The 22187-nt window shown below is 53.2% G+C and overlaps 2 protein-coding genes across 3 annotated transcripts; one reads left to right on the top strand and one right to left on the bottom strand.

The window, feature by feature from the left end:
* Window positions 1–442: 442 nt before the first annotated feature.
* MARS2 (methionyl-tRNA synthetase 2, mitochondrial) lies at window positions 443–3965 on the bottom strand. Its single transcript, XM_031504805.2, has 3 exons — window positions 3764–3965; window positions 3305–3639; window positions 443–1672 (listed from the first exon to the last, which is right to left on the bottom strand). Exons 1-3 carry the CDS (start codon window positions 3963–3965, stop codon window positions 470–472), a joined length of 1740 nt encoding a protein of 579 aa, XP_031360665.2. The 3' UTR covers window positions 443–469.
* Window positions 3966–4041: 76 nt separating this feature from the next.
* On the top strand, window positions 4042–18879 carry AIFM1 (apoptosis inducing factor mitochondria associated 1). 2 transcript variants are annotated; one of them, XM_021547807.2, is made up of 17 exons: window positions 4042–4137; window positions 6142–6269; window positions 7945–8020; window positions 8637–8666; window positions 9092–9204; window positions 9297–9427; window positions 9993–10083; window positions 10688–10772; window positions 11508–11584; window positions 11972–12080; window positions 12717–12824; window positions 13639–13727; window positions 13808–13948; window positions 14554–14696; window positions 16695–16819; window positions 17338–17534; window positions 18667–18879. In XM_021547807.2, exons 1-17 carry the CDS (start codon window positions 4071–4073, stop codon window positions 18736–18738), a joined length of 1782 nt encoding a protein of 593 aa, XP_021403482.2. In that variant the 5' UTR covers window positions 4042–4070; the 3' UTR covers window positions 18739–18879. The 2 variants fall into 2 exon arrangements, with proteins under 2 accessions (XP_021403482.2, XP_021403481.1); XM_021547806.2 differs by lacking the exon at window positions 6142–6269 and adding an exon at window positions 5231–5373 and having other exon boundaries at window positions 4044–4137.
* Window positions 18880–22187: the final 3308 nt, after the last annotated feature.

Raw genomic sequence — 22187 nt, 5'->3', positions numbered from 1 at the left:
TGAGTCATGAAACACATCCCCCCCTTTCCCACTCTGGTCACATCTGCAGATCCTGCACTGCTGAATGAGACACACTGTCCCACCATGGCACTGTCCTCCCCTAGGAATAAAGAGCAGCCACACAGGATTGTCCCCACTGAGGCTCAGACTAGTTTTGGCCCACAAAGGGAGCTCAGCTGAGAGACCCAATGGGCTCATAGAACCATTTCTGACCACTCCCAGCTACTTCTGACCTGGCCAAAAACCTGCGGACCAAAAGTGAGATGAGGACATTGCAGAGTGACCGTTCATCCATCTCCCTGTGCAAGGACACAATACAACACAACACAAGGAGGCCCAGGACCAAACCCATCACTCTTCATCCTCCCTGATCAAGCTGGCTTCCCATCACTCCACACCCCCACCAGGAATGGGAGGAAAGTGCTTTTAAACAAAGACAATGTTTTCCAGGAATTCCTGGAAGTTTTATTCACAGAAGCTGTTTGTCAGGGACTTGAGCTTCTTGCTTTCTCTTCTTCATAGTTTCCAACTTGCCCAGCCTGTGGAACAAGATGCCAGTGTCAGGTCCCAGCTGCCTCCCCTCGAAGGGACATGGCTTTCCATCATAGCGTGCCAGGAATGTCAGACCAGAGAGATCCCTCTCTCCTGGCCCCACAGCCAGCCGGGACAGCAGCTTGTCTGCCGTGTGGGGGACCACAGGCTGCAGGAGCGTCCCGTACACGCGCAGGCACTCCAGCGTGACGTGGAGGATGGTGTCCAGCCAGAGCTGCTCTGCAGCATCCCTTCGGTCCAGTTTCCAAGGCTTGTGCCTCTGGAAGAAGCCATTGGTCTGCCTCACACACTGGGCAACGCATTCCAAAGCTTTGTAGATCTGGAAGCCTTCGAAATAACTGTCCACCTGCGCAGGCAGCGAGGCCACCGCTGCCACGAGCTTGTAGTCCTCAACACACGCCCTGCCTGTGCCTCTTGCCTCCCCAGAACCCAGGACCTTTGGGAAACAGGCCTCTGAGAAGTGTGGGTAGGTGTTGCTGGGGTTAATGCTGGGGGCTGTTGAGCGATTCAGCAGCCCCCCGAGTGCATCTGCCAGCTCTGAGTTCACCAACTTCACCACCTTCTCATCATAGTAGTCACAATCCCTCTCCGGGACGCCCTGCCGCAGCAGGAAGTACCGGAACCCATCCACGCCGTACTGCCCCACGCACACGCTGGGGTCCACCACGTTGCCCAGGCTCTTGGACATCTTCTGGCCCCGCACAGTCCAGTGGGAGTGCACCAGGATGCGCTCGGGGGGCTCCAGCCCTGCCGCCAGCAGCAGTGCCGGCCAGTACAGCGCGTGGAACTTGAGGATGTCCTTGCCCACGACGTGGTGCACGGCTGGCCACCACGCGCCGTGGCTCTCGGGGTACCCCACCACGCTCAGGTAGTTCACCAGGGCATCCACCCAGACGTAGATGGTCTGTGTGGGGTCACTGGGCACGGGGATGCCCCACTGCAGCCGGTTTCGCTCACGGGACACCGACAAGTCTGGCAAGTCCTCGTCCAGCCAGCGGAGCACGCACTGGTAGAAAGGGTCAGGAAAAATGGCACGCGGGTTGTCCCGGAGCCAGTTCTGCAAGGGATCCCGAAATGCTGAGAGCCTGAACATGTAATTCTCCTCCTTGGTCCAGTGCACCTGGGACAGCAGAAGAGGAAAGGATTATGGCCCCAAGAATAGGATGACAATTTGCACACACTGTCCTCAGCAAGGAGGCTGTTGCACACTGCCCATATCTGTGTGTTCTCCCATGCCATAGGAAGCTGTCAGCACCTTTCCATGACTAGCAGCAACCTTCTTAGCCAAGGTACTGCCTCCTTGGGATCCCCAGGAACACACCTGAGGACTCAGGCACCTGGGATGGTTCAGCATCCTGCTTCTAAAAACACTGGTAACCGTGGGAAGGACCACCTTTCCACCTGCCAGGCTGATGTGACATCAGAAAGGAGTTAGGGAGATGAGAATACACCTTCTTGACAATGTAGTTTTGCAATAATAGTGGAAAATCATGAAAAGACAAAATGACAATGACACTGTAATTCCTGCCCTACTGTCACTCCTAGTGGCTCCCTTTGTTCTCCTGGGGCCATACTCCCCTTTTTCCTCAGTTTATGCTTTAATGCATCTAAGTCACTAACTTTGTTTGCTTACAGCACTGACAGCACTTCTCCCCCACAGTTAAATCCATTAAATGACACATTTAGCTAAACCAGTGAAAACGTGGTGGGTGGATGTGGTACGAGTGAGCTGCGTAAGGCACTCAGGCATCCATGGCTGGGTCAGCAGTCTTGCAGTGTACAAGGAAGACCAGAAGAGCATCATCAAAGACAAGCCGTGCATCCTCAGCCCCAGGCTCCACTGGATGCCAGAACTCACTCATTCACCAGAAGTCTGGGGTTTATGGCATGTGCAAACTCCCCCTTTTCCTTCACAAATTATCCAAGGAACAAACTGCCCAACGGCCTCTTTCAGGATGGAAATAAACCCTCCCATCCCTTCTCGCCACACTGCAAGAGCTTCTCTGATCCATGCACACTCCTGTTTCCTTGGACAGTTCAATACACAGGCGAAGCCAGGAATTGTTCTCAGGGTATGCTTGACTTTGAAATCTGCTGACTGTTTTAAATCTAAAGAATTACTACTTTGCCTGGAAACTTATCTTAGGTGCTTTCTCAAGAGTTACTATTTGCCAATATAGCCCTTTCTGTGTGAACCAATGCTCCCACATCCCAGCCTCATACAAACAGCACAGGAGCATAACCTGTGCTGAGCTCTGAGCAGGATTATCTGTAGTTGCTGGATTAAATCATGTAACTGCACACCTTCTAAGAAAAGAGTGGCAGAGATGCTTGGGAAGGTACTGCACTCCTGGGCGTGCCCATTCTGGCTGACCACGGGCAGGTGATGTTACAGTGCTTTAGGCAGGGCCAAAACTTATTTAAGAGATGGGTAAGTGTCCAGAGGCACAAACAGGACTGAAAGTTGGAACCCCTCAGTGAAATACACCGTTATCCTCCTGTTCAGCTAACTTCTGTCATCACTCCTGTAGAACAGCATTCCCAGGCTGACAGCCTGTGGACTCAGAAGGGGCTGAATCCTTCCCGTTGCACATAGCTGCAATGTGCACCTGCCAGGTGGGGTCTGGCAGCTCTCTGACACTCCACTGAAATACAGGTGAGTCTCAGCCAACACAAATTAATAAAAGCCTACGGGAAGCATCGAACACCCCAAATCTGGCTGGAGCAGAGCAGCAGGTCCGTAGCCCGTTACCTCATGGCCGGTCTCTAGGGACACCTTGCAGGGGCGGCCCTGGGCGTCCGTGCCCTCGGCCAGCTGGCTCTCGGGCAGGAAGCTCTCCTCGGGCGTGCAGTACCAGCCCTCGTAGGAGCCCTTGTAGAGCACCCCTCCATCGCGGAGGGCACCCCAGAAGTGGCTCACGGCTCGGCGGTGCCGGGGCTCGCTGGTGCGCGTGAAGTCGGTGTAGGCGACGCCGGCCTGGGTCAGGGCCTGGCGGAAGAGCCCCGAGACGCGCTCGCAGAGCTCCGCGGGCGAGGTCCCCGCCGCGGCCGCGGCCTGCTGGATCTTCAGCCCGTGCTCGTCGGTCCCTGCAACGGAGAGAGGCCGTGGGGAGAGGCCGGAGCCCGCGGCCCCGCGGGGACACGGGGGCCTGGGCACACGGGGAGGGGGCTCAGCCCCGGGGGAGGGGCTGGGACCGGGGGTCTCGCTGACCCGTGCAGAGCCGGGCCGGGCCCGCGGCGCGCAGGCGGCGGTGGCGGAGCAGCGCGTCGGCCAGCAGCGCCGAGTACAGGTGCCCGATGTGCGGCGGCCCGTTCGCGTAGAAGATGGGCGTGGAGAGCAGCAGGCGGCGGCCGGGCCCGCCGGCGGCGGCGCGGCGGAGCGGGCGCGGGAGGCGGCGGGGCGGCCGCCACATGTCGGCGGCGGCAGCGCCGATGCGCCGGAAGCGGCGGGAGGCGCGTGCGCGGCGGGGCCGGGCCGGGCCGGCGGGGCCGCGACCGAGGGACCGGCGACCGGCGACATGTTCCGCTGCCGCGCGGGCCTGGCGCGCGCCCTGCGCCCCCCGCCGCGGGGGCGCGCCCACGCGGGTCAGTGCCGGCACCGGGATCGGGATCAGCACCGGGACCGGGGCGCGCCGGGCGCCATTCCCGCCGCTGCGGGGCCGATCCCGGCCGGGAGCGCGGTTTGCGGAGGGCGCCGGGCGGGCGGGCATCCCGCGGGATCGGTGCGGGCACGGCCGGGCCCGGGGCGCTGCGGGAGGGGGCGCGGGCGGCGGAGGTGCGGGTGCTTCGGGAACGCGTTTGGGACAGCGTGAGTGAGCCGGAGCTGGCTCGGAGCTCGGTCTCTGTTCGGGCGCTGCTGGCTCTGCTGCGGTTTTTGTCACAAAGAGGTGCCTGCAGGCACGGGTGAGGCGGGTTTTGCTCTCGCCGGGCGGGGGCAGGTGGAGGTGGGGATGGAGAGAGCCCAAACCTCTCCCGGGAGCGTCGGCCGTGCTGGGAGCAGCGCTCGGAGCAGCGCTCGGAGCCGTCCCCGCCATCGCTCCATTCAGGGATGAACGGGGCCGGCCGCTGGCTGTCCTCCATCTCCATTTGGTGATGGAGGAATCAAACGCGGTCCAGCGGCTCGGCCACGGCCGCTCCTCGTCCGGTTTGTGCGGCGGGAGGTGCCTGCACCCGGATCTGCCCATTTCCACCGGGGATGCCCTTTTTGCCTTGCTGGTGGTTTTTCCCGGTGGAATGAGCTGTGTGAGCAGAGGGAGTTTGGTGCCGGTGTCACCACCCCTGCTGCCCGCCCTGGCCTGGCTCCTGCTTTTGCTGGAAGTGCATCCTCGAACAGGAGGGGCCTGGAGAAGGTGTTGGAACCACCAATACACATCTCTGTGCTCGGCCAGCCCAGAGCAGCTGGAGGCTCCAGCTGCAGGCAGCCTTTCCAGCTGCCTAGAGATGCCCCTGCTATCAGTTAGTTCAGTTACCCCTTGATGTGACAGATAATTTGGTCTCCACAGCTGCCCGGAGCACACTGTTGTGGCTCAGGATAATGCCCTGTGGTTGCTCAGATGTAGGGCTGGGTTTTCCAAACCAGGAATTTGTTTGGGTTCAGAACTTAGTCTCTAAATTTCCAGACCTACCTTTGTATTGACAGTGCTTTTGTGTTGTTTCTCCAATAAATTGTGTTCCTTAGGCACGTTGTTGCAGCGCTGGAATGTGCCCCCAGACCTGCAGCTGAGCAGACAAGTGGCTAGCAAAGGCGTGCCTGGGCAAAAGGGCAGTAATTCGGTTTTTGTCCTTATTATGGGCTTGTCCACCTTAGGAGCAGGTGCCTATGTAAGTAGAAAGGTGGTTCCTGGGAAGAAGCTGCAGTCCATCTCTCCTGTTGAGCATTTGCTGTATTCCAGCTCTTTTTACTCAGCTTTTGATTTCTGTAGCTTTATCTCTGTTTCCTCCTTCAGAAAACTTGAAGGGGAGCTCAATGGAAAGTAACTTCTTATGATTACTTGGGTTTTAACTGTAATTTCAGTTACCTTTTAAGTTTTTTTACCTTAAAGGCACTTTGGGGTTTTTTTGTTATGACCAGCCACAGCTGTCTCTGTTGTCTTGTATGGGACAAACAATTGCTTGTCAAATCTCAGTTCAGAACATTTGCTTAACTTATGTAAGTATAGCAAACCAACCTCCAGCTGGGGAGTATTTATGTTCTACTTAAAAAGGGCAAATGTTTGCAGCTTCACTGAAAGAGAAAATGACAAGATAGATCCCAAGTTTACACCACACAAATCTTTGTTTCCAAGCTCTTTCTCTAGGATGATCATATTAATTAAAAGTTCCAAATCCCAATTTTCTCCAAAGGAAGCTCCTGGGAAAGAGGAAAAAAATTCAAAGTAGTGCATGGAAGAAAAATATTTTCCTATTTTCTTTAAATATAATTCCTTCCTGTGCCCTGCTGCCCATTTTTTTTTGGGTTTTTTTTTTGGCAGACAAGGTAGCTGAAATTACAAAGTGCACTCTGCTTTTCCCAAGACCTGTTTAATCAAGAATCCTTCCTAATATTCAGCTCTTTCCCTCTTCTCTTCCATTGCCTGTCTTCCCCTGCAGTTTTGCAATGCCATCAGCTAAGATGCCCTTCTAGATCCCTGACGTCTTCAGGTGCTCCTGGCAAAGCTGGCAACAACCTCTTGTTATACTTAATAGTGGGAGGAGCAGCCACTGGGACAGGAGTTTATGTAAGATGCTTCACTAAAGGTGTTTGTGGGGTGGGAGGGTGGGCACCTGTCTGTACCTCCCACCCTGTAGCCCTTCACTTCCAGCCCTCTTTGTATTCCTGGGCCTCAGGTACATCATTTTCAAGGGACATTGCCAAATCATTTAAGGTGACAAATTGAATATTCTCAGGTGGTGCAGTTCTTAGTGGAGAAACTTGCCTTAGAATTAACCTTGCCACATTGAGTAAATCTAAACTCAAACTAGCCATCTTTGTGACTGTGTAAAGACATAAATTATTAATTATTGCACGTCTCCTGATATCAGTAATGTTGGCATGCAGAAAAGGAAATAATATGTGAATAAAACTGTTGCTAAAGGGAAGGAAAGACAACTTGTCCAACTTGGTGATTTCCTCATGGAAGAGCACTGAAACGTCACCCCATGTCCTGGCAGAGTATATTTCTGCTTCTAACTAGAAAGAACTTCACATTGTCCCATTGGAAATATTTATCCTTAAGGCCTGATCTGATGTTTTGCATAACAGTGTTTTTCCCTAAAGGATCGGATTTAATTTGTTGTATGCTGCCCTTTGGACTCACTTAAAACCTTCCTGATTCTCCTTGTAAAAGCAGAGGTGGTTTGTTAACCTTGGCTTTTCTGTCTTTGAGCAAGACTTTAAAAATACCTTTCTCTTAATTCTTCTAAACACTGACAAGTTCTTGTTTTCTAATATTTCCAACATTTCTCCAGTTCCCTGGACAGGCTTTTGTCCTGTGCTCTTTTTTGTGCCCATTATTAAATTCCTCCATTCTTGTTTAAAACTATTTGCTATAAAACACCAGCTTGTGAGGACTGGCAAATGAAATTTGATGCTATGCACATGATAGAGGTTATTAGGAAGGCTGGGTTTTGCCTCAAAGAAAGGTTTGCTTCCCTGTAATTTTTTTACCCTTGGGGAAAAATACTGGATTATGACCTGCTCCCAGTGCTTCCAGTGTCTTCAGTGCCTGTCCATTACCAATTTTTCTTGTAAGTTAATGTGATATAAGAGATGTTCCCTCCTTGTCTGTACCGGTAAATTGGACATGCAGGCTCTGCTTATGCTGTATCCTGAGTTTCAGAGTCAAACAAACAGCTCAGCATTCAGCTGGAAGAGATTCCACATCCAAGGGCCAGTGCCTGGAACAGCCCTGCTCCTGTGGCTCAAGGCCCTGCTGATGTCAGGGCTGTCCTGCCACCAGTGTGCCTAGAGAAAGCCAGTCAGGATGTTGGCTCTGCCCAGCTGCTCTGGGCTTTGGAAGCTGGGAGATGCTTTTTCTTTGGATTTGTCTTCTGTTTCTGCAGTCTTGTGTTGTGTCATGGCCCAGCTTGCATGCGGTCTTGGGGCTGGTTTGGCTGCATTTCCTTCACTGGAGCTGGTTCCCCTTGGAACAGGTGTGCAGCCAAACACCTGCAGGAAGGTTTATTGCTTCTGAGAAGCAACCAGACATCCAAGGCTCATTACACCTGGTGGAGCAGGTCATTTTCTGAGCATGTTCTCAATGGCCACCTTGTCCAGGGAGGTGTATTTTGCCCCACGAGTTGTCAATGGCCTTTCCAGCACGTGGGATGGACACAATCCTGTCAGGGGCAGCAGCAGGATGGTGCCTTGGTGCTGTAAGGTGCACTAGGTAAATGTGTCCTGTCTGTCTGCAGGTGTACAAAACACTGCAGGACAGCAAGGAGCGATACGCCAGCCGGCTCGCCAGGATATCCAGGCAATCCCAAGACAGTAAGTCCTCTGCCTCAGGTGGGTGCCAGCCTGCCAAGTCGGGGGGTTGGCTCTGTTCTTCATGAGCTTGAGGCCTCCAAAACAAACAGAACAGAGCCTCTCTGGAATCACAGATGTGCCTTTGTAAGATTGCACCTCTCAGTGTGTGCCATTGTTTTGAATTCCCATTCAAGGCCAGGTTGGACAGAGCTTGGAGCAACCTGGTCTAGTGGAAGGTGTCCCTGCCCATGGCAAGGGGGTGGAACTGGATGAGCTTTAACATCTCTCCCAGCCCAGCCCAGCCCATTCTGGGATTCTGTTTTCTGTGATTTCCCAGCACAGAAGACAGTGCTGGCTCCATGACCCAGAAGAGGCTGTTTTACAGACCGTCCTGAGGATGAAGTAGGATATCTCCTGGGGCTGATTTCTGCCATTTACTCCTTCTGTGGTAAAAAGAGAAAAAGTGAGCCCTGCTTCTGGCTTTTACCTTGCATAGTCTGGCAAGGACACTGATTCCAGAGGGCCTCGTTCCCTGGCTAGTGGAGAGCCTGTTCATCCTGGAGTGAGCCCTGAACTGCAGCTCCCAGACTACAGCCTGTGCTTTGCTGACTTAAGCCATGTGTTTCTTCCCTTTCAGGTGAAGGTGCTGCTCCTCAAGAAACAGCAGGTGAGTTCTGGTGCCAGTGCTTAACTGCCTGGTTTGTCCCTGCCCATGGAATAACCCCATGTTTCTCAGCAACAGGACCTGCCTGTGGGAGGACGTGCCTTCTGCAGGGCGATTCAGAAGTTGTCTCCTTGAACAAAATTACCAAAAACTGTGCCTTGCCCTTTTTTATAAACTGCTTACTGGTTGGCCAGTGCAGACTTTAGGGCTTGCTTAGAAAAACCAGTTTGCTGAAATCTGCCTGATTCCTGCAGGGAGCAGCCCTGGGGGAAGCAGCAGTGGGGTTCTTGGGAAGGGTACTGGGGCAGAAGGAGGACAGCTTCCAAAGGAAGTCTGGATGTGGAAGTCCCCTGGTGACATACTCTGTGCCCTGCAGCTGGGCTGCCTTGCCTGTATTTGCAGTAAGTTGTCCCATCTGTCACCTGCAGCTCCGAGCCCTCATCCCAAGGTCCCATCCCACGTCCCTTTCCTGCTCATCGGGGGAGGAACCGCTGCTTTCGCTGCTGCCAGATCCATCCGGGCCCGCGACCCCGGCGCGCGGGTAAGAGCTGTCCTGCTCCTGCTGTCCTGCTCTGTGTGTGCTCCTGTTGGCCTGCTCTCACTCCAGCTGATGTGTTTCCTGGCCAATTAAAGGTGCTGATTGTGTCTGAAGATCCTGCCCTGCCCTACATGCGTCCACCCCTTTCCAAAGAACTGTGGTTTTCCGATGATCCCAACGTGACAGAGACGTTGCGGTTCAAGCAGTGGAATGGCAAGGAGAGGAGGTACGTGGCACTGCAGGTGACAGGGCAAAGGAGTGGTTAGTGACAAGGTGACAATGACCAAACTGTTATTGGGAGAGAACCATCAGCCAGTGGAGCACTGAGGGCAGGGAAGGGTGTGCTGGTGCTAGCAGGGATTGAGGAATTCTGCTTCCCACAAGAGCTCACTCAGTACTCAATACCTCTTGACCTTTGCTGTGATTCCCCTTAGATCTGTCCCTCTATGGGCAGGAGTCCTGGGAAATGAGTTAATAAAGATGAAGCTCCACAGGTTAGAGCAGAGGTCCAAGGACACGGGATCATACTTGATTTTTGTGACTTCTGTGATTAAGCCTTACTTGGTGGTTGGGCTTTATGATCTTTTTCCATCCTGACCAATTCTATGATTCCATGATCCAAACCGTAGAACTTCAACAGTGTGAAGATCCTAATTCTTAAAAACAGATAAATAACAGTGGAGCTTGTTGCGATGCACAGAGCTGTCTTTGTCTCATTGGAGTTGCTGAACAGCTGGATTTCTGGTATCCCAGAGCAAGGGGAACCTGTTTGATAATGGAGCTTTTCTCAGTATCTATTTCCAGCCACCATCTTTCTACGTGCCTGTCGAGGACCTGCCTTCCGTGGAGAATGGTGGGGTGGCAGTTCTGCCTGGCAAGAAGGTGGGTACAGCACTAGCTATTGTTCCTACAGCTCTTCCTGAACAGAACCTGCACTCTAAGCTGGTACTGAACCACTGGAATTGGAGGAATAGCAGTGACTGAGGAGGAAGAGAGAAGGATAAGTTTGAAGTCTGGGCATGGGACAAAAATATGTAGACCTTAGAGACAGGGTGTGACAAGTGAGAACTGGGCTGTGTGGGCTGGAGGGTGAGATGAGGAGAGCACAGAGATCAAGGTAGTGGGTGATAATGTGAGCAGGAGCACTGTGCTGAAGCAGCAGGAAGGTGGAGAAATTGATGGTGAACCTTCGGAAATATTTACATCCTTGGTTGTTTGTATGTTGCTATGATAAATGTCAGCGATTCCTCTTCCTGCTGAGCTGTGCTGTGTCTGAGCCCATTTCACACTCAGACCTTGGGAAGATCAGCCTGAGTTACGGTGACTCCCAAAGAAGTCTCAATTCCCACTTCCAGTCCTCTCACTTCCCCACTCCTGCCCCCCACCCCCTAAACCTAAAGGTGGGAGAATGTTTATTCTAAGTTTGTACCTCTGCTCAGTAGTCCATGAAGTAAAGAGCTTGAGCTCAGCTGGGTTCACTTTGCAGGTTGTGCACATGGATGTCAGAGGGAACACAGTGAAGCTTAATGATGGGACCCAGATATCCTACGACAAATGTCTCATTGCCACTGGTAAGTGCTGTGTTTTCTCTTGTTTCTGGTCTTGTGCCAGGCTTTTTATTTCAGTGACATTTAGCTAGAGATAAATTCTCTAGAGTATTCCCTGTGGAGTCAAGCTGGGAGAGCTGGGGGAGTCCAGCTTGGAAAAGAGAAGGCTTTTGGGAGATCTTTGAGCCTTCCAGTGCCTAAAGGGGCTCCAAGAGAGCTGGAGAGGGAATTTGGACAAGGGTCTAGAGTGACAGGACAATAGGGAATGCCAGCACGCAGGGTCAGGTGGGATACTGGGAAGGAATTTTTCCTGGGCACAAGTTGCCCAGAAAAACTGTGGCTACCCCTGGATCCCTGGAAGTGTTCAAGGCTAGACTGGACGGGGCTTGGAGCAGCCTGGGATAGTGGAAGGTGTCCCTGCCCATGGCAGGGGGTGGAATTGGATCAGCTTTAAGGTTCCTTTCAACCCGAACCATTCCATGATTCTTTGGTTGTATTTGAGAAGAAGTCTCTGTGGTGTCAAACATGATGTGGAGCAGTCACATGAAGGACAGTTGTGCAGATAGCCATGCTGGGATTTTCACCTGCCTTGCATCATCAGATTTTCTGGAACATTCAGGCAGCAACAGGGATACTGGGATATTCCCATACTGGAACAGTTTGGGAAGCACAATTGAGATCTGAGACAGCTTTGCACTATCTGGATACCCAGTGCCATGGCTGTGGTGTCAATAGTCTCCCTTCTCTCCTTGTGCACAGGGGGATCCCCAAGGAACCTGCCTGCCATCGAAAGAGCAGGAAAGGACGTGCAGAAAAGGCTGACCCTGTTCCGAAAGGTACCCTCCAGGTGCTGCCAGCCCCAGTGAGGCTGAATAAATCAGAGCCACTTCACCACTCTTTCCGTTTTTAAACTCTTCTGCTTTGGGTTGGGATGGTCCTGCCTTGGCTCAAATGCTTCCCTCAGATGATGCCCAGGAATCCATTGCCTGCTTATTCTTTTTCCCAGGCAAGAAGCCAGGGTAGAGTCTACTCAACCACTCACCTGCTTGCCTCAGCCTGAGAGCTGTAACAATATGTGGGATTATGGGGTTTAGGTATTTTTTAAAATTTTCCCTCCTGTGTGACTTTGCTGCACTTTCCAATGTGAATAAAATCCATTGAATATGACCAATATTGCCATTCCTATTAGAGAGGATTGGAAATGGGGGTAAATGTTCTTTCAGATTGAGGACTTCCGAAGGCTGGAGAAGATTTCCAGGGAAGTCAAATCCATCACAATTATTGGTGGTGGTTTCCTCGGCAGCGAGCTGGCCTGTGCTCTGGGAAGGAGAGGTGAGCGTGTCCCCAGCTGTGACAGGCACTGCGTGGCAGCAGCCTCACATTAGAAACTTCTTTTCAGTCCCCAACTGCTCAGTTTTTGCACAGACTCTGTGTTTGCCAAAAGGAAACAACACACGGGTATTTTGTTGCCTGTGTGGCCAAAGTTTTCCCAGTTTATCCCTCATGAGCAGCCCCTGACAACAGAGGTGGGAGCTCTGCGGGCCAGTGTGAGCTGCAAAGTCATTCCAGCCTCTGTAAAGTTACATTTGTTCTCTGTGCTCAATGCCACCCTCAAACTATGATTTTGGAGTTGGAACTGCATGATCTTTAAGGTCCCTTCCAATCCAAAGCAGTCCATAATTCTGTGATTTCAAAGAGGTGGTGAGCAGCTGGATTCTAACTGCCACTATGTGCGTAGGGTCTTTATGGTAATTTTTTTACATTTTTGCCAAAATACCAAGCGTTTTCCCTAAAAGTCTGTTATCTAGACTTCACAGGTATATGTGAAACAGTAGTCAGTCACTTTGTGACTCCTTGGGAGTCAGAACTCCCAGATTTGGAAACCTCTGTCAAGCTCTTTGTGTAAAGTGTGTGTGTTCCAACATCTGCTGCTGCTCTTCATCTTGCTGCTCCGTGCTTCCCTTCCAGCACGAACCCGAGGCCTGGAGGTGATCCAGCTGTTTCCAGAGAACGGCAACATGGGCAAAGTCCTGCCCGAATACCTGAGCAACTGGACCACGGAGAAAGTCAGAAGAGGTGAAGCTGCTGAGTGGGTTTGGGCTGGTGGCAGCCAGGCAGGTGCTCCTGAGGACATCCAGCTCCTTCCTGTCCCTGGAGCCTTGGGAGGGCTGGCCCTGCAAAGTGGCCCGGGTGCAGCACAGGGGAAGTTGCAGTTCAGGCAGCCTGGGAGCACAAAACTGCCACGAATCCTGGGCTTCTTGGCAATTCCTCTGGGAAGGCTGAGCAAACAGGCTTGCTGATGTCAGGGAGGCTTTCCTTCCCTGTGTCTGCTTCCCTGGAATGATCTCTGTCTATGCACACACATGGGTCAGGCCAGGTGCTGTAGTGTTTAGCTGATAAAGTCAGTAAGATTCATGACACCTTTTTCCATTTCCTGCATTAAGTGCAAAATAATCCTGTGCATTGGGACGTGGAGAGGGAGAGAGGGAGGAGGAATGTCATTGGGGTGTGGCTTGCAGGGCCTGATAACCCACAGGTCTGAGTTACTTTCTTTTTTGGAAGCTGCCTTGTTGGGCCTCTGGGTCTGGCTGTGGCACAGCAATAGGTAATTGAGTGTCCTTAGTTCCTGAACACCTGTTTTAGGGAATTCTTTTGGAAGTGGCCTTGTCATCACATGAGATCTACTTTGGATTGCCTTTTAAACAGCTTTCAGACTTTTAAACTGGGTTTCTCCTCGTGCTTCCCCCAGAGCTGCACTAGCACATGCAGCAAGGCTCGGGTGGGCACTGACTTGGTTCCTCACCCAGCATCTGTCTGCACCAACCACCTGCTGCAGGTGGGATCTGCCCAGCCCAGAGCAGGCAGTGAGGTGTCCTGTGCTCGTTTCCAGAGGGGGTCAACGTCCTGCCCAATGCCGTGGTCAAATCCGTCTCCGTCTCCGGCAACCGGCTGGTGATTAAACTGAAGGACGGCCGGAAGGTAAATGGGATAGCAGGGAGAGGGTCATGTTTGCAGGGGCACACAGGCAATTAACATCCTAATTATGCATTCCCAAACAGGTGGAGACAGATCACATTGTGGCCGCAGTGGGGCTGGAGCCCAACGTGGAACTGGCCAAGTCAGCAGGGCTGGAGGTGGACTCGGACTTTGGGGGGTTCCGGGTGAACGCAGAGCTGCAGGCACGCTCCAACATCTGGGTGGTGAGTGTGGGCACAGCCTCCCACAACATCTGGGTGGTGAGTGTGGGCACAGCCTCCCACAACATCTGGGTGGTGAGTGTGGGCACAGCCTCCCACAACATCTGGGTGGTGAGTGTGGGCACAACCTCCCAGTGCTGCTGCTGCTGTAGTGGGACACAGAGTGACAGGAGGAGGTGAAGGGGTGAACAGGAGCGAGTAAGGAGAGCAGTTGTAGCGCAGACCCAGAGCCTGGTCAGGCACTGCAGCCACCTCGTTGCCGTGGTAACCACGGCAAGTTTGGAATATTTATGCTGTGTAAGAGGAGTTGGGGTAACCTAAAGATAGCCTGGATCACTTGCTTGCATAAGAGTCTCTTGGTGGGCGTTGATACTTTGATTCCTCTGGAAAGCGTACCTCATGCTGGTTTATTTTTCCAAACATCAGGGAAAAATGCTGAGAAACTGGGAGTTGTGTAGTCCAGAGAGTGGGATGAGGTAGTGGTGGTGTTTGGGGTTTGTCAGAAAAACTCAGTTCCTTGTTCCACTTGTCCTTTTCCCGATGTTTTTTCTTGGGGCACTGGTGGAAGCTTTCCCTGTTATGGTGCTCACAGGATGGTTCTCTCCAAGGCAGGAGATGCTGCCTGCTTTTATGACATCAAACTGGGCCGCAGACGTGTGGAGCACCATGACCACGCCGTGGTGAGCGGGAGACTGGCTGGAGAAAACATGACAGGAGCTGCAAAGCCCTACTGGCACCAGTCCATGTTCTGGTAACAGTCCTTTCCTCTTTGGGGGTTCCTTGCTGTGGCCACATTGCAGGAGCTTGGACAGAATACACCTTGAGAAGCGTCTGTTTCCCAAGGGGAGTGAAACCACCTCAGCAAACACCTTGTACAGCTTCATGTTCCTAAAGCTCAGGTGGGGGAGGTGTTTGAGCATTTGCTGCTCTGCCCTCACCTCTCTCAAGTGCTTTCCCTTCCTGCAGATCCCAGTTTCTCCCTGAACGAGTTCCATTCTGCAGAACAAGGAGCAATACAGAACAGCCCTTTCCTCAGAGCAGACTGATTTGCAGGTTGAATTTAGCAGCAGCTTTTCTGTTATGATTATCTGAAGTTCCCCAGCCCAGTCTGTGGGTCTGAGTGTTGCACTTTGCTGTATTGATGTTTTAGTGGCAAAGCATTGCTGCATTGAGGTGTACCTGAAAAGTAGTTTTCCAGAGAGAGGTATCAGGAAAATGGGCAATTTTGCTATATTTTCCTGAAGTTCTTTTTAAAACAAATGTATGAGAACAGAAAAACAAAACAAAAAAAGCTTAACAAAAAATTAAAATCCAAAAGGCTGTTAGCTCAGCCCAATTAGAAATCCCAGATCCTGTTTACTAACAGGATTTCAAATATGGGTAAAAGAGTTTTAGTTTTTTCAGGGAAATTCCCACAGAAATATTTATTTATGACTTGCTGTCACTTACCTGAACTCTTGGTCTGTCCTGCTTGGATTCAGGGCCCAGAGTATTTATCACCTCACTTTTAAACAAGAAACATAGAGCCACAGAATCCTTGGGGTTGGGAAAAACTTCAGAGGTCGTCAAGTGCAGCTAAGGACAGAGACAGCCATTTCCCAGGGGTGCTTTCCCTTGGGATGCTCTCAGCCAGGACCAGATGCAGGTGAAGGGCTGTGAGTTGCAGCCCTGTGTTTGTTGGCAGGTGTCACACTGTGCCAGCCCTCAAAGACTGACACTTCCTTCCCCCGTGCTGAAAAGCTGGGAAATGACAGGAATTCCTCATGCATTTGTCAGCATGCTCAGGATCCTGATCCTCTTGGAGAGAAGGTTGTATGGAGACCTCACAGTGTCTTCCAGTGTCTGAAGGGGCTGCAAGGAAGCCAGAGAGGGACTGGAGTGACAGGATAAGGGGGAGTGGCTCCAAACTGACAGAGGGGAAATTTAGGTTCAGTATACAGAAGAAATCCTTCCCTCTGAGGGTGATGAGGCCCTGGCACAGGGTGCCCAGAGAAGCTGTGGCTGCCCCTGGATCCTTGGAAGTGCCCAAGGCCAGGCTGGATGAGGCTTGGAGCAGTCTGGGATAGGGGAAGGTGTCCCTGCCCCATGGTAGAAGAGTGGAATGAAATGGGTTTTGAGGTCCCTTCCGACCCAAATCATTCCATGATCCCTCCTGAGCTCCAGCTGATCACAGCTGCCATGTTACTGGTGTTGCTTGTGTTAACCTCAGTCTGTGCCTGAGGATTCTGGCCAGGGAGGTCGTGTTGTGCATAGATTCATGGTTTGTGATGCACCTGTTTCCTCAGCATCCTGGGAAACACTTCAGACACCTGCTACTTACTGGTCCCAAACCACAGCTGCTTTATCAACTATCAGCACCCTGGTTCAGATCCAGGTGCCCAGTTCAAGAAGGTGTTAGGGCAAGGTTTTCTTCTCTTTAGTCTTTTCTGAATGCTCTCAAAAATATTCACTGAATGATTATCTATGCTGCCAAGCCTGGTGCGGGCGGGTAACAGCACTGCCATCCAGCTGCCTCCCAGGGAGCAGGCCTGAAGGATTTCAAAGTTTTGGCCAGTGAGCTGGTTTTTCTGCAGCTCATGGCTGAGTTTGTTATGTCTTGACTCCTTGTTCCACCTGTGTGTGCAGAGGAGACTCCGTGTCTCAGTCAGCGTGTCAGTGTCCAGCATTGCCCATGCCATGCATGGATGGAACTGCCTTGGATTTGTCTCACTACTGCTACAAATTACTTTATTCCCTCTTCATTTCCTAGGAGTGATCTGGGCCCCAACGTGGGCTACGAAGCCATTGGCCTCGTGGACAGCAGTTTGCCCACAGTGGGAGTGTTTGCCAAGGCAACAGCAAAGGACACGCCAAAAAGTGCTACAGAACAGTCAGGTAGGGACTGGGGAGCCCCTGCACGTGCTGGTGTGGGGACCACAGAGCCACCCTGACTTCTGAGAGCACAAGGAAATAGCAAGCTGCTGTCTCATTTCTCCACCAAGCTTTTAAAGGCTGGCTTTGATATTAAAATGTGATTAAAACATTCCTCCAAGAAGGTATCAGGGAACACCTCTACTGCCTTGCAGACTCTCTCACGGAAGTCGGATCTCCTCCACAGCAATAAAATGATCAGTTTGGGACAACAGAGAGTCTGGATCCAAGCATGTTTATTTTGTATCTGCTGCCTGGAGGAAGCAGACTGTGCTCTCCTTTGCATTTGGGGGTGGAAGTTGGGGATTGTTGGTGTTATGCTCCATGTTGGGATTGTTTCATCCTTTTGTTAATGAAACTAACTTTTGGGGAATACAACTCAAAGGGAAACAACTCAGGCTCCTGCAGAACAGATTTTTGAGTCTGCTCTCATCATCACATGGTCTGCACTGGGTGTGTGACTCCTCCTATTTCTGCCCTAGGGACTGGAATTCGATCTGAGAGTGAAACGGAAGCGGAAGCCTCAGAAGTTCCGATCTCTCAAAGCTCTTCACCAATGCCTCAAGTCCCAAAGCAAGGAGAAGATTACGGCAAAGGTGTCATTTTCTACCTCAGGGATAAAGTCGTGGTGGGAATTGTGTTGTGGAACATCTTCAACAGGATGCCCATTGCTCGGAAGGTCAGTGCAGGGCGAGGATGATGGACGGGGGTGTGTTAGAGCAGGGCTTTTCTTGTGGAAAAATCAATCTGTCAATTCAAAGTGAGGATAAATAAAGGCAGATGCTCTGTCTGATGCAGAGCTGGGCAATATCCAATGGGAGCACTGTTCCAGGTGACTTACAGGAACTGTCCCTTGCTTTTTTGAATGTTTGCAGATTTTTTTTTCAGAAATAACTCAAATGAGGTGTGTGCTCCAAGCCTGCCTTGGCATGGCTGAAATTCCAGGTCTGTAGTGTAGGCTGGAGTCACAGTGACAGCACAGAAGTGAAAGTGTCCCATTTTTGTGCTGCTTTGTCCCATGTCCAAGTGTCTGAAAAAGTCTCAGATGTTACCATCCCAGAAACAGCCATCATGGCTGGGCTGGAGCAGTCCTGAGCAGAGGCTTGGTGTGTCACAGGGACTTGGTGTGTCCCTATCCCTGTGGCCTGGCCCAGACCTCTCAGCTCAGCTGAGCCAGACCTGGGTCAGGTTTTAACACCTTTGAAGAATTTTGGTTGTTTGAACCATGGGAGTAATGCCACACTACCCTTGGATGATCTGTCCCAGGACAAACTACTCATGGTGGAAGTGTTTGTTGATATCTAATCTGAAGATGCAATTGAAACATATTGCTTCTGCCATCCCTGTGGGAGATCCTGCCTTCCTTCCTTCCTGCCTTCCTCCTTTCCTCCCTTCTATCTTTCCTTCCTTCCCTCCCTCCCTCAGCAGTCCTTACCCTAAATCCATGTCTTTTCATCTTGTCTAAAAGTTGCAGGTTCAAGCCAGGTATCCTGGCTCCAAGTCAGGGCCAGGCTTATCTTTGCAGAGCTGAATCACTTTTTAAAATACTTGTTCTCCCTGGCTGTAAAGGGAAACCCAAAAACAAATCCCACAGGGACAGGAGGTTGGTTTTCCTGCTGTTCCTGTAGGCAGGTGATGGTACATTTAAGACTCCCGTGTGAATTTGGGTGTAGAAAGTGCTGTTGTGTTGTGGCTGTCTCAGTCTGGTGCTTCAGAGAGGATCCAAGGAGCTCTTGGCATTGGCTGTGACAGTCCTGCAGCACTGACTCTCTACAGGATGTGCAGGATTTAATGTGTTCTCCTTCTTCCAGATCATCAAAGACGGGGAGGAGCATGAGGACCTCAACGAAGTAGCAAAGCTCTTCAACATCCACGAAGAATGAATTCCACAGCAGGAACACCTGGAGGGAGTGGGCTGCTGGCTGTGGGCACCCCTGCACCTTGGGCAGCTTCCTGGGAGCACTTGGGAATATTCCACTCACCCAAGCCCAGTGTTTGCACCAATAAAGTCAGATTGTTCTAGTCACCTGCTCCTTCCTGCAACACTGCCTGGCTGGTGAGGAAAGGGGAGCATGCTGCCCCACTGGGGTCAGTTTTCCCTTGTGTGAGCCTTGGAGAAGCCTGCAGAACTCCATCTTTCCTTGCAGGAATTCCCACTGGTGAGCAAGCAGGCCTGCGGGCTCTCTGCCTGTTCTCCAGACTGTCAAAACAGACTCGACTTGGGAAAATCAATTACCAATCAAAATCAGAGCAGGATGATGAGAAGTAAAACATCTTAAAAACACTTCTCCTTCCTCCCTCCCTCCCTTTCTCTCCTGGGCTCTCCATTCTTCCTCCCATCATCACAAGGAGACAAGGAATGAGTGCCATGGTCAGTTCATCACATGTTGTTTCTGTCCCTGCTCAGGGAGAGAGGTTGTAGTCCTTCCCCTGCTCCAGTGTGGGGTCCCTCCCACAGGAGCCAGTGCTCCATGAAGTTCTCCAGTATGAGTTTTTCCCATGGGCTGCAGTTAAATCTTTTATCCCCAAGGTGTCACCACCATCTCCGCTGGGCTCAGCCTTTACCAGCAGTGGGTGCATCCTGGAGCCGGTGGCATTGGCTCTGTCGGACATGGGGAAAGTTCTGGCAATTTCTCACAGAAGCCACCCCAGTAGCCCCATTGCTGCCAAAACCTGGCTATGCAAACCCAACACACCTGACAGCTGCATTGGGTGATGCAGGGCCTCATGGTGCTCTTGGGCCGTTGTGACACTGCAGGTTCTCATGACACCAAGGGGCCATTGTGACAGCAGGGCCACATCCTGCCCGTGGGGTGTTTAAGGAGCCCCTATGGGGTACCAACTCAAGCAGAACACCTTGCTGAGAAAGCAGCTTCCCAGGACACCTGTGGAATAGGAGCCATGGAGGAGCAGAACCCCAGTCCCCAGAGCCCCAAGGAGAGGCACCAGCTGAGAGATGGAGGGAGAGGCCAAGAGGAGGATGGCACCAGGTGTGCCAGCACCCTTCCCAGACAGCTGCCTCCATCCGACACCTCTTCCTCCTCCCACACACAGCTGCAGCAGCCTCAGGGCAGCCAGGGCCGGTCCCTGCACCGGCTGACACTGCCCAGGAGCTCCCAGGGCCGGTCCTCAACCCGGTTGACACTGCCCAGGAGCTCCCAGGGCCGGTCCTTAACCCGGCTGACATCATCCCGGGGCTCCCAGGGCCGGTCCTTAACCCGGCTGACATCCTCCAGGAGCTCCCAGGGCCGGTCCCTAACCCGGCTGACATCCTCCAGGAGCTCCCAGGGCCGGTCCCTAACCCGGCTGACATCCTCCAGGAGCTCCCAGGGCCGGTCCTTAACCCGGCTGACATCCTCCAGGAGCTCCCAGGGCCGGTCCTTAACCCGGCTGACATCCTCCAGGAGCTCCCAGGGCCGGTCCCTAACCCGGCTGACATCCTCCAGGAGCTCCCAGGGCCGGTCCTTAACCCGGCTGACATCCTCCAGGAGCTCCCAGGGCCGGTCCTTAACCCGGCTGACATCCTCCAGGAGCTCCCAGGGCCAGGCCTTAACCCGGCTGCCATCGCCCTGCAGCTCCCAGGGCAGCCAGGGCCGGTCCTTAACCCGGCTGACATCCTCCCGGAGCTCCCTAACCCGGCTGACAGCGCCCAGGAGCTCCCAGGGCCGGTCCCTAACCCGCAGCTCCCAGGGCAGCCAGGGCCGGTCCGTAACCCGGCTGCCATCGCCCTGCAGCTCCCAGGGCAGCCAGGCCCCGTCCGTGTCGCGCAGCTCGCAGGGCCGGTCCCTGCGCCGGCTGCCATCGCCCTGCAGCTCGCTGAGCTCGGCGGGTACCGAGAGCCGTCTCAGCCGGGCCGAGGCGGGCCGGGAACAAGGCCCGCAGGGGCGCAGGTCCCGCCCTGGTGGCTCCTTGCAGCCGGCCCCCGCGGCCAGCGGAGCCGCAGCCCGCGGCCAGCGCCGACGCGGGAGGAGCGGCCGGGCCGCCGGGCCAGAAGCGGTGAGGGACAAGCACAGAGGGCCGGACAGGCCTCCCCTGCCCACACTGCAGGCACAGCAGTGCAGCACAGCACACTGCGCTCCTGTCCCAGTGACCTCTACAAATCCCCAACTCTCCTTCCAGGCCTCCATGAGGAAAGCAATTTCTGACCTACAGAGAAAGGCCTCTCACCGTGTGGAACAGGAAACCCAGACTGAGACCTGGGCACAAGAGGCGGATTCTGCTGTTCAATATGCTGAGCAGGAGACACAGACAGATAGTGTGGCAGAAGAGGAGAAAAATTCAGCTGCTCCCCTCATGGCTGACCAGGAGACAGAAACTGAGACTCCAACACAAGAGAAGTCAGCTTCTCCTCAAATCACTGACGAGTGGAGACAGGCCAAGGCCCACAGCTCTGGCCCCTCCACGGGCACTCACCAGCAGCTGCCCTCCCTGTTCCGCAGGGCATTCTGGCGCTCCCGCAGGGCTGGACAGCCTCGAGCTGCCAGTGCCCTGCAGGATCTCGGGGACAGCCGCTGCTCCAGGCAGCCACAACGGCCTGAGCGCAGCACACCAGAGGAGTGGGGATGGACAGCGCTGCCGCCCTACTCTTGGCCATGGCTCATTGAGATGAACCAGTTTTAATAAAATATTTCATTTCTCTAATCGTGCCCACCTGTGCCCAGTGTATCAGGAGAAAGTTGGCTGCAGGTGAGACCTGTGCAGAGCAGGAGAGCCCCTGAGCTCCTCCATCCAAGCAGAGCCTCGGCCTCTGCCAGGCTTCAGGTGCTCCAGCTCCTCTGGTTGACATCTCTGGGCTAGTGCTGGTGGCCAGCCCCCAGCTGAACCCTGTCAGCTCCCTCCCACCCACCTGCTTCCAAGTGAACATTTCAGATAATTCATCTGGTGAGTTTTCCCTATGGCTGCACCTCCTTAGCTTCATGAAGAACCTCCCGAGTGTGGGAGCACCTCTCCTCTCTCTTTTTAAGACCTGCCTTGACTGCTCCTGTACCACTTAGGGGAGCTCCTCTTGGTGGTGTGTGAGCAAAGCTTTCCTCCTAGTCCTGCCATCATGGCATTCCTGCTGCCCTTCCTAAGGAAAAAAATAACAAACCTACAGCGTTGCCCTGAGCTCCCTCTGCTCCCACAGGGGTGAGTAAAGGCAGCCAGGGGCCAGCTGCCCCACAGATGGGCTGGGGTGTGCTGGGACCAGACAGGGCTCCCCCAGCATCTGTGTTTGGGGATCACTGGGCTTGGCTGCAGTGTTCCCAGCAGCAGGCTCAGGCAGGAAGCTGGGAGGAGCAGTGGAGTCTCCCTGTTTTTCCAGCTGCGCAGACACATGGGCCCTGCAGGTCCC

This window comes from Lonchura striata, chromosome 14 (assembly GCF_046129695.1).
Source record: "Lonchura striata isolate bLonStr1 chromosome 14, bLonStr1.mat, whole genome shotgun sequence".
In the NCBI taxonomy this organism is placed as follows: Eukaryota; Metazoa; Chordata; class Aves; order Passeriformes; family Estrildidae; genus Lonchura; species Lonchura striata.
This window is presented reverse-complemented; position numbering and strand designations above follow the sequence as displayed.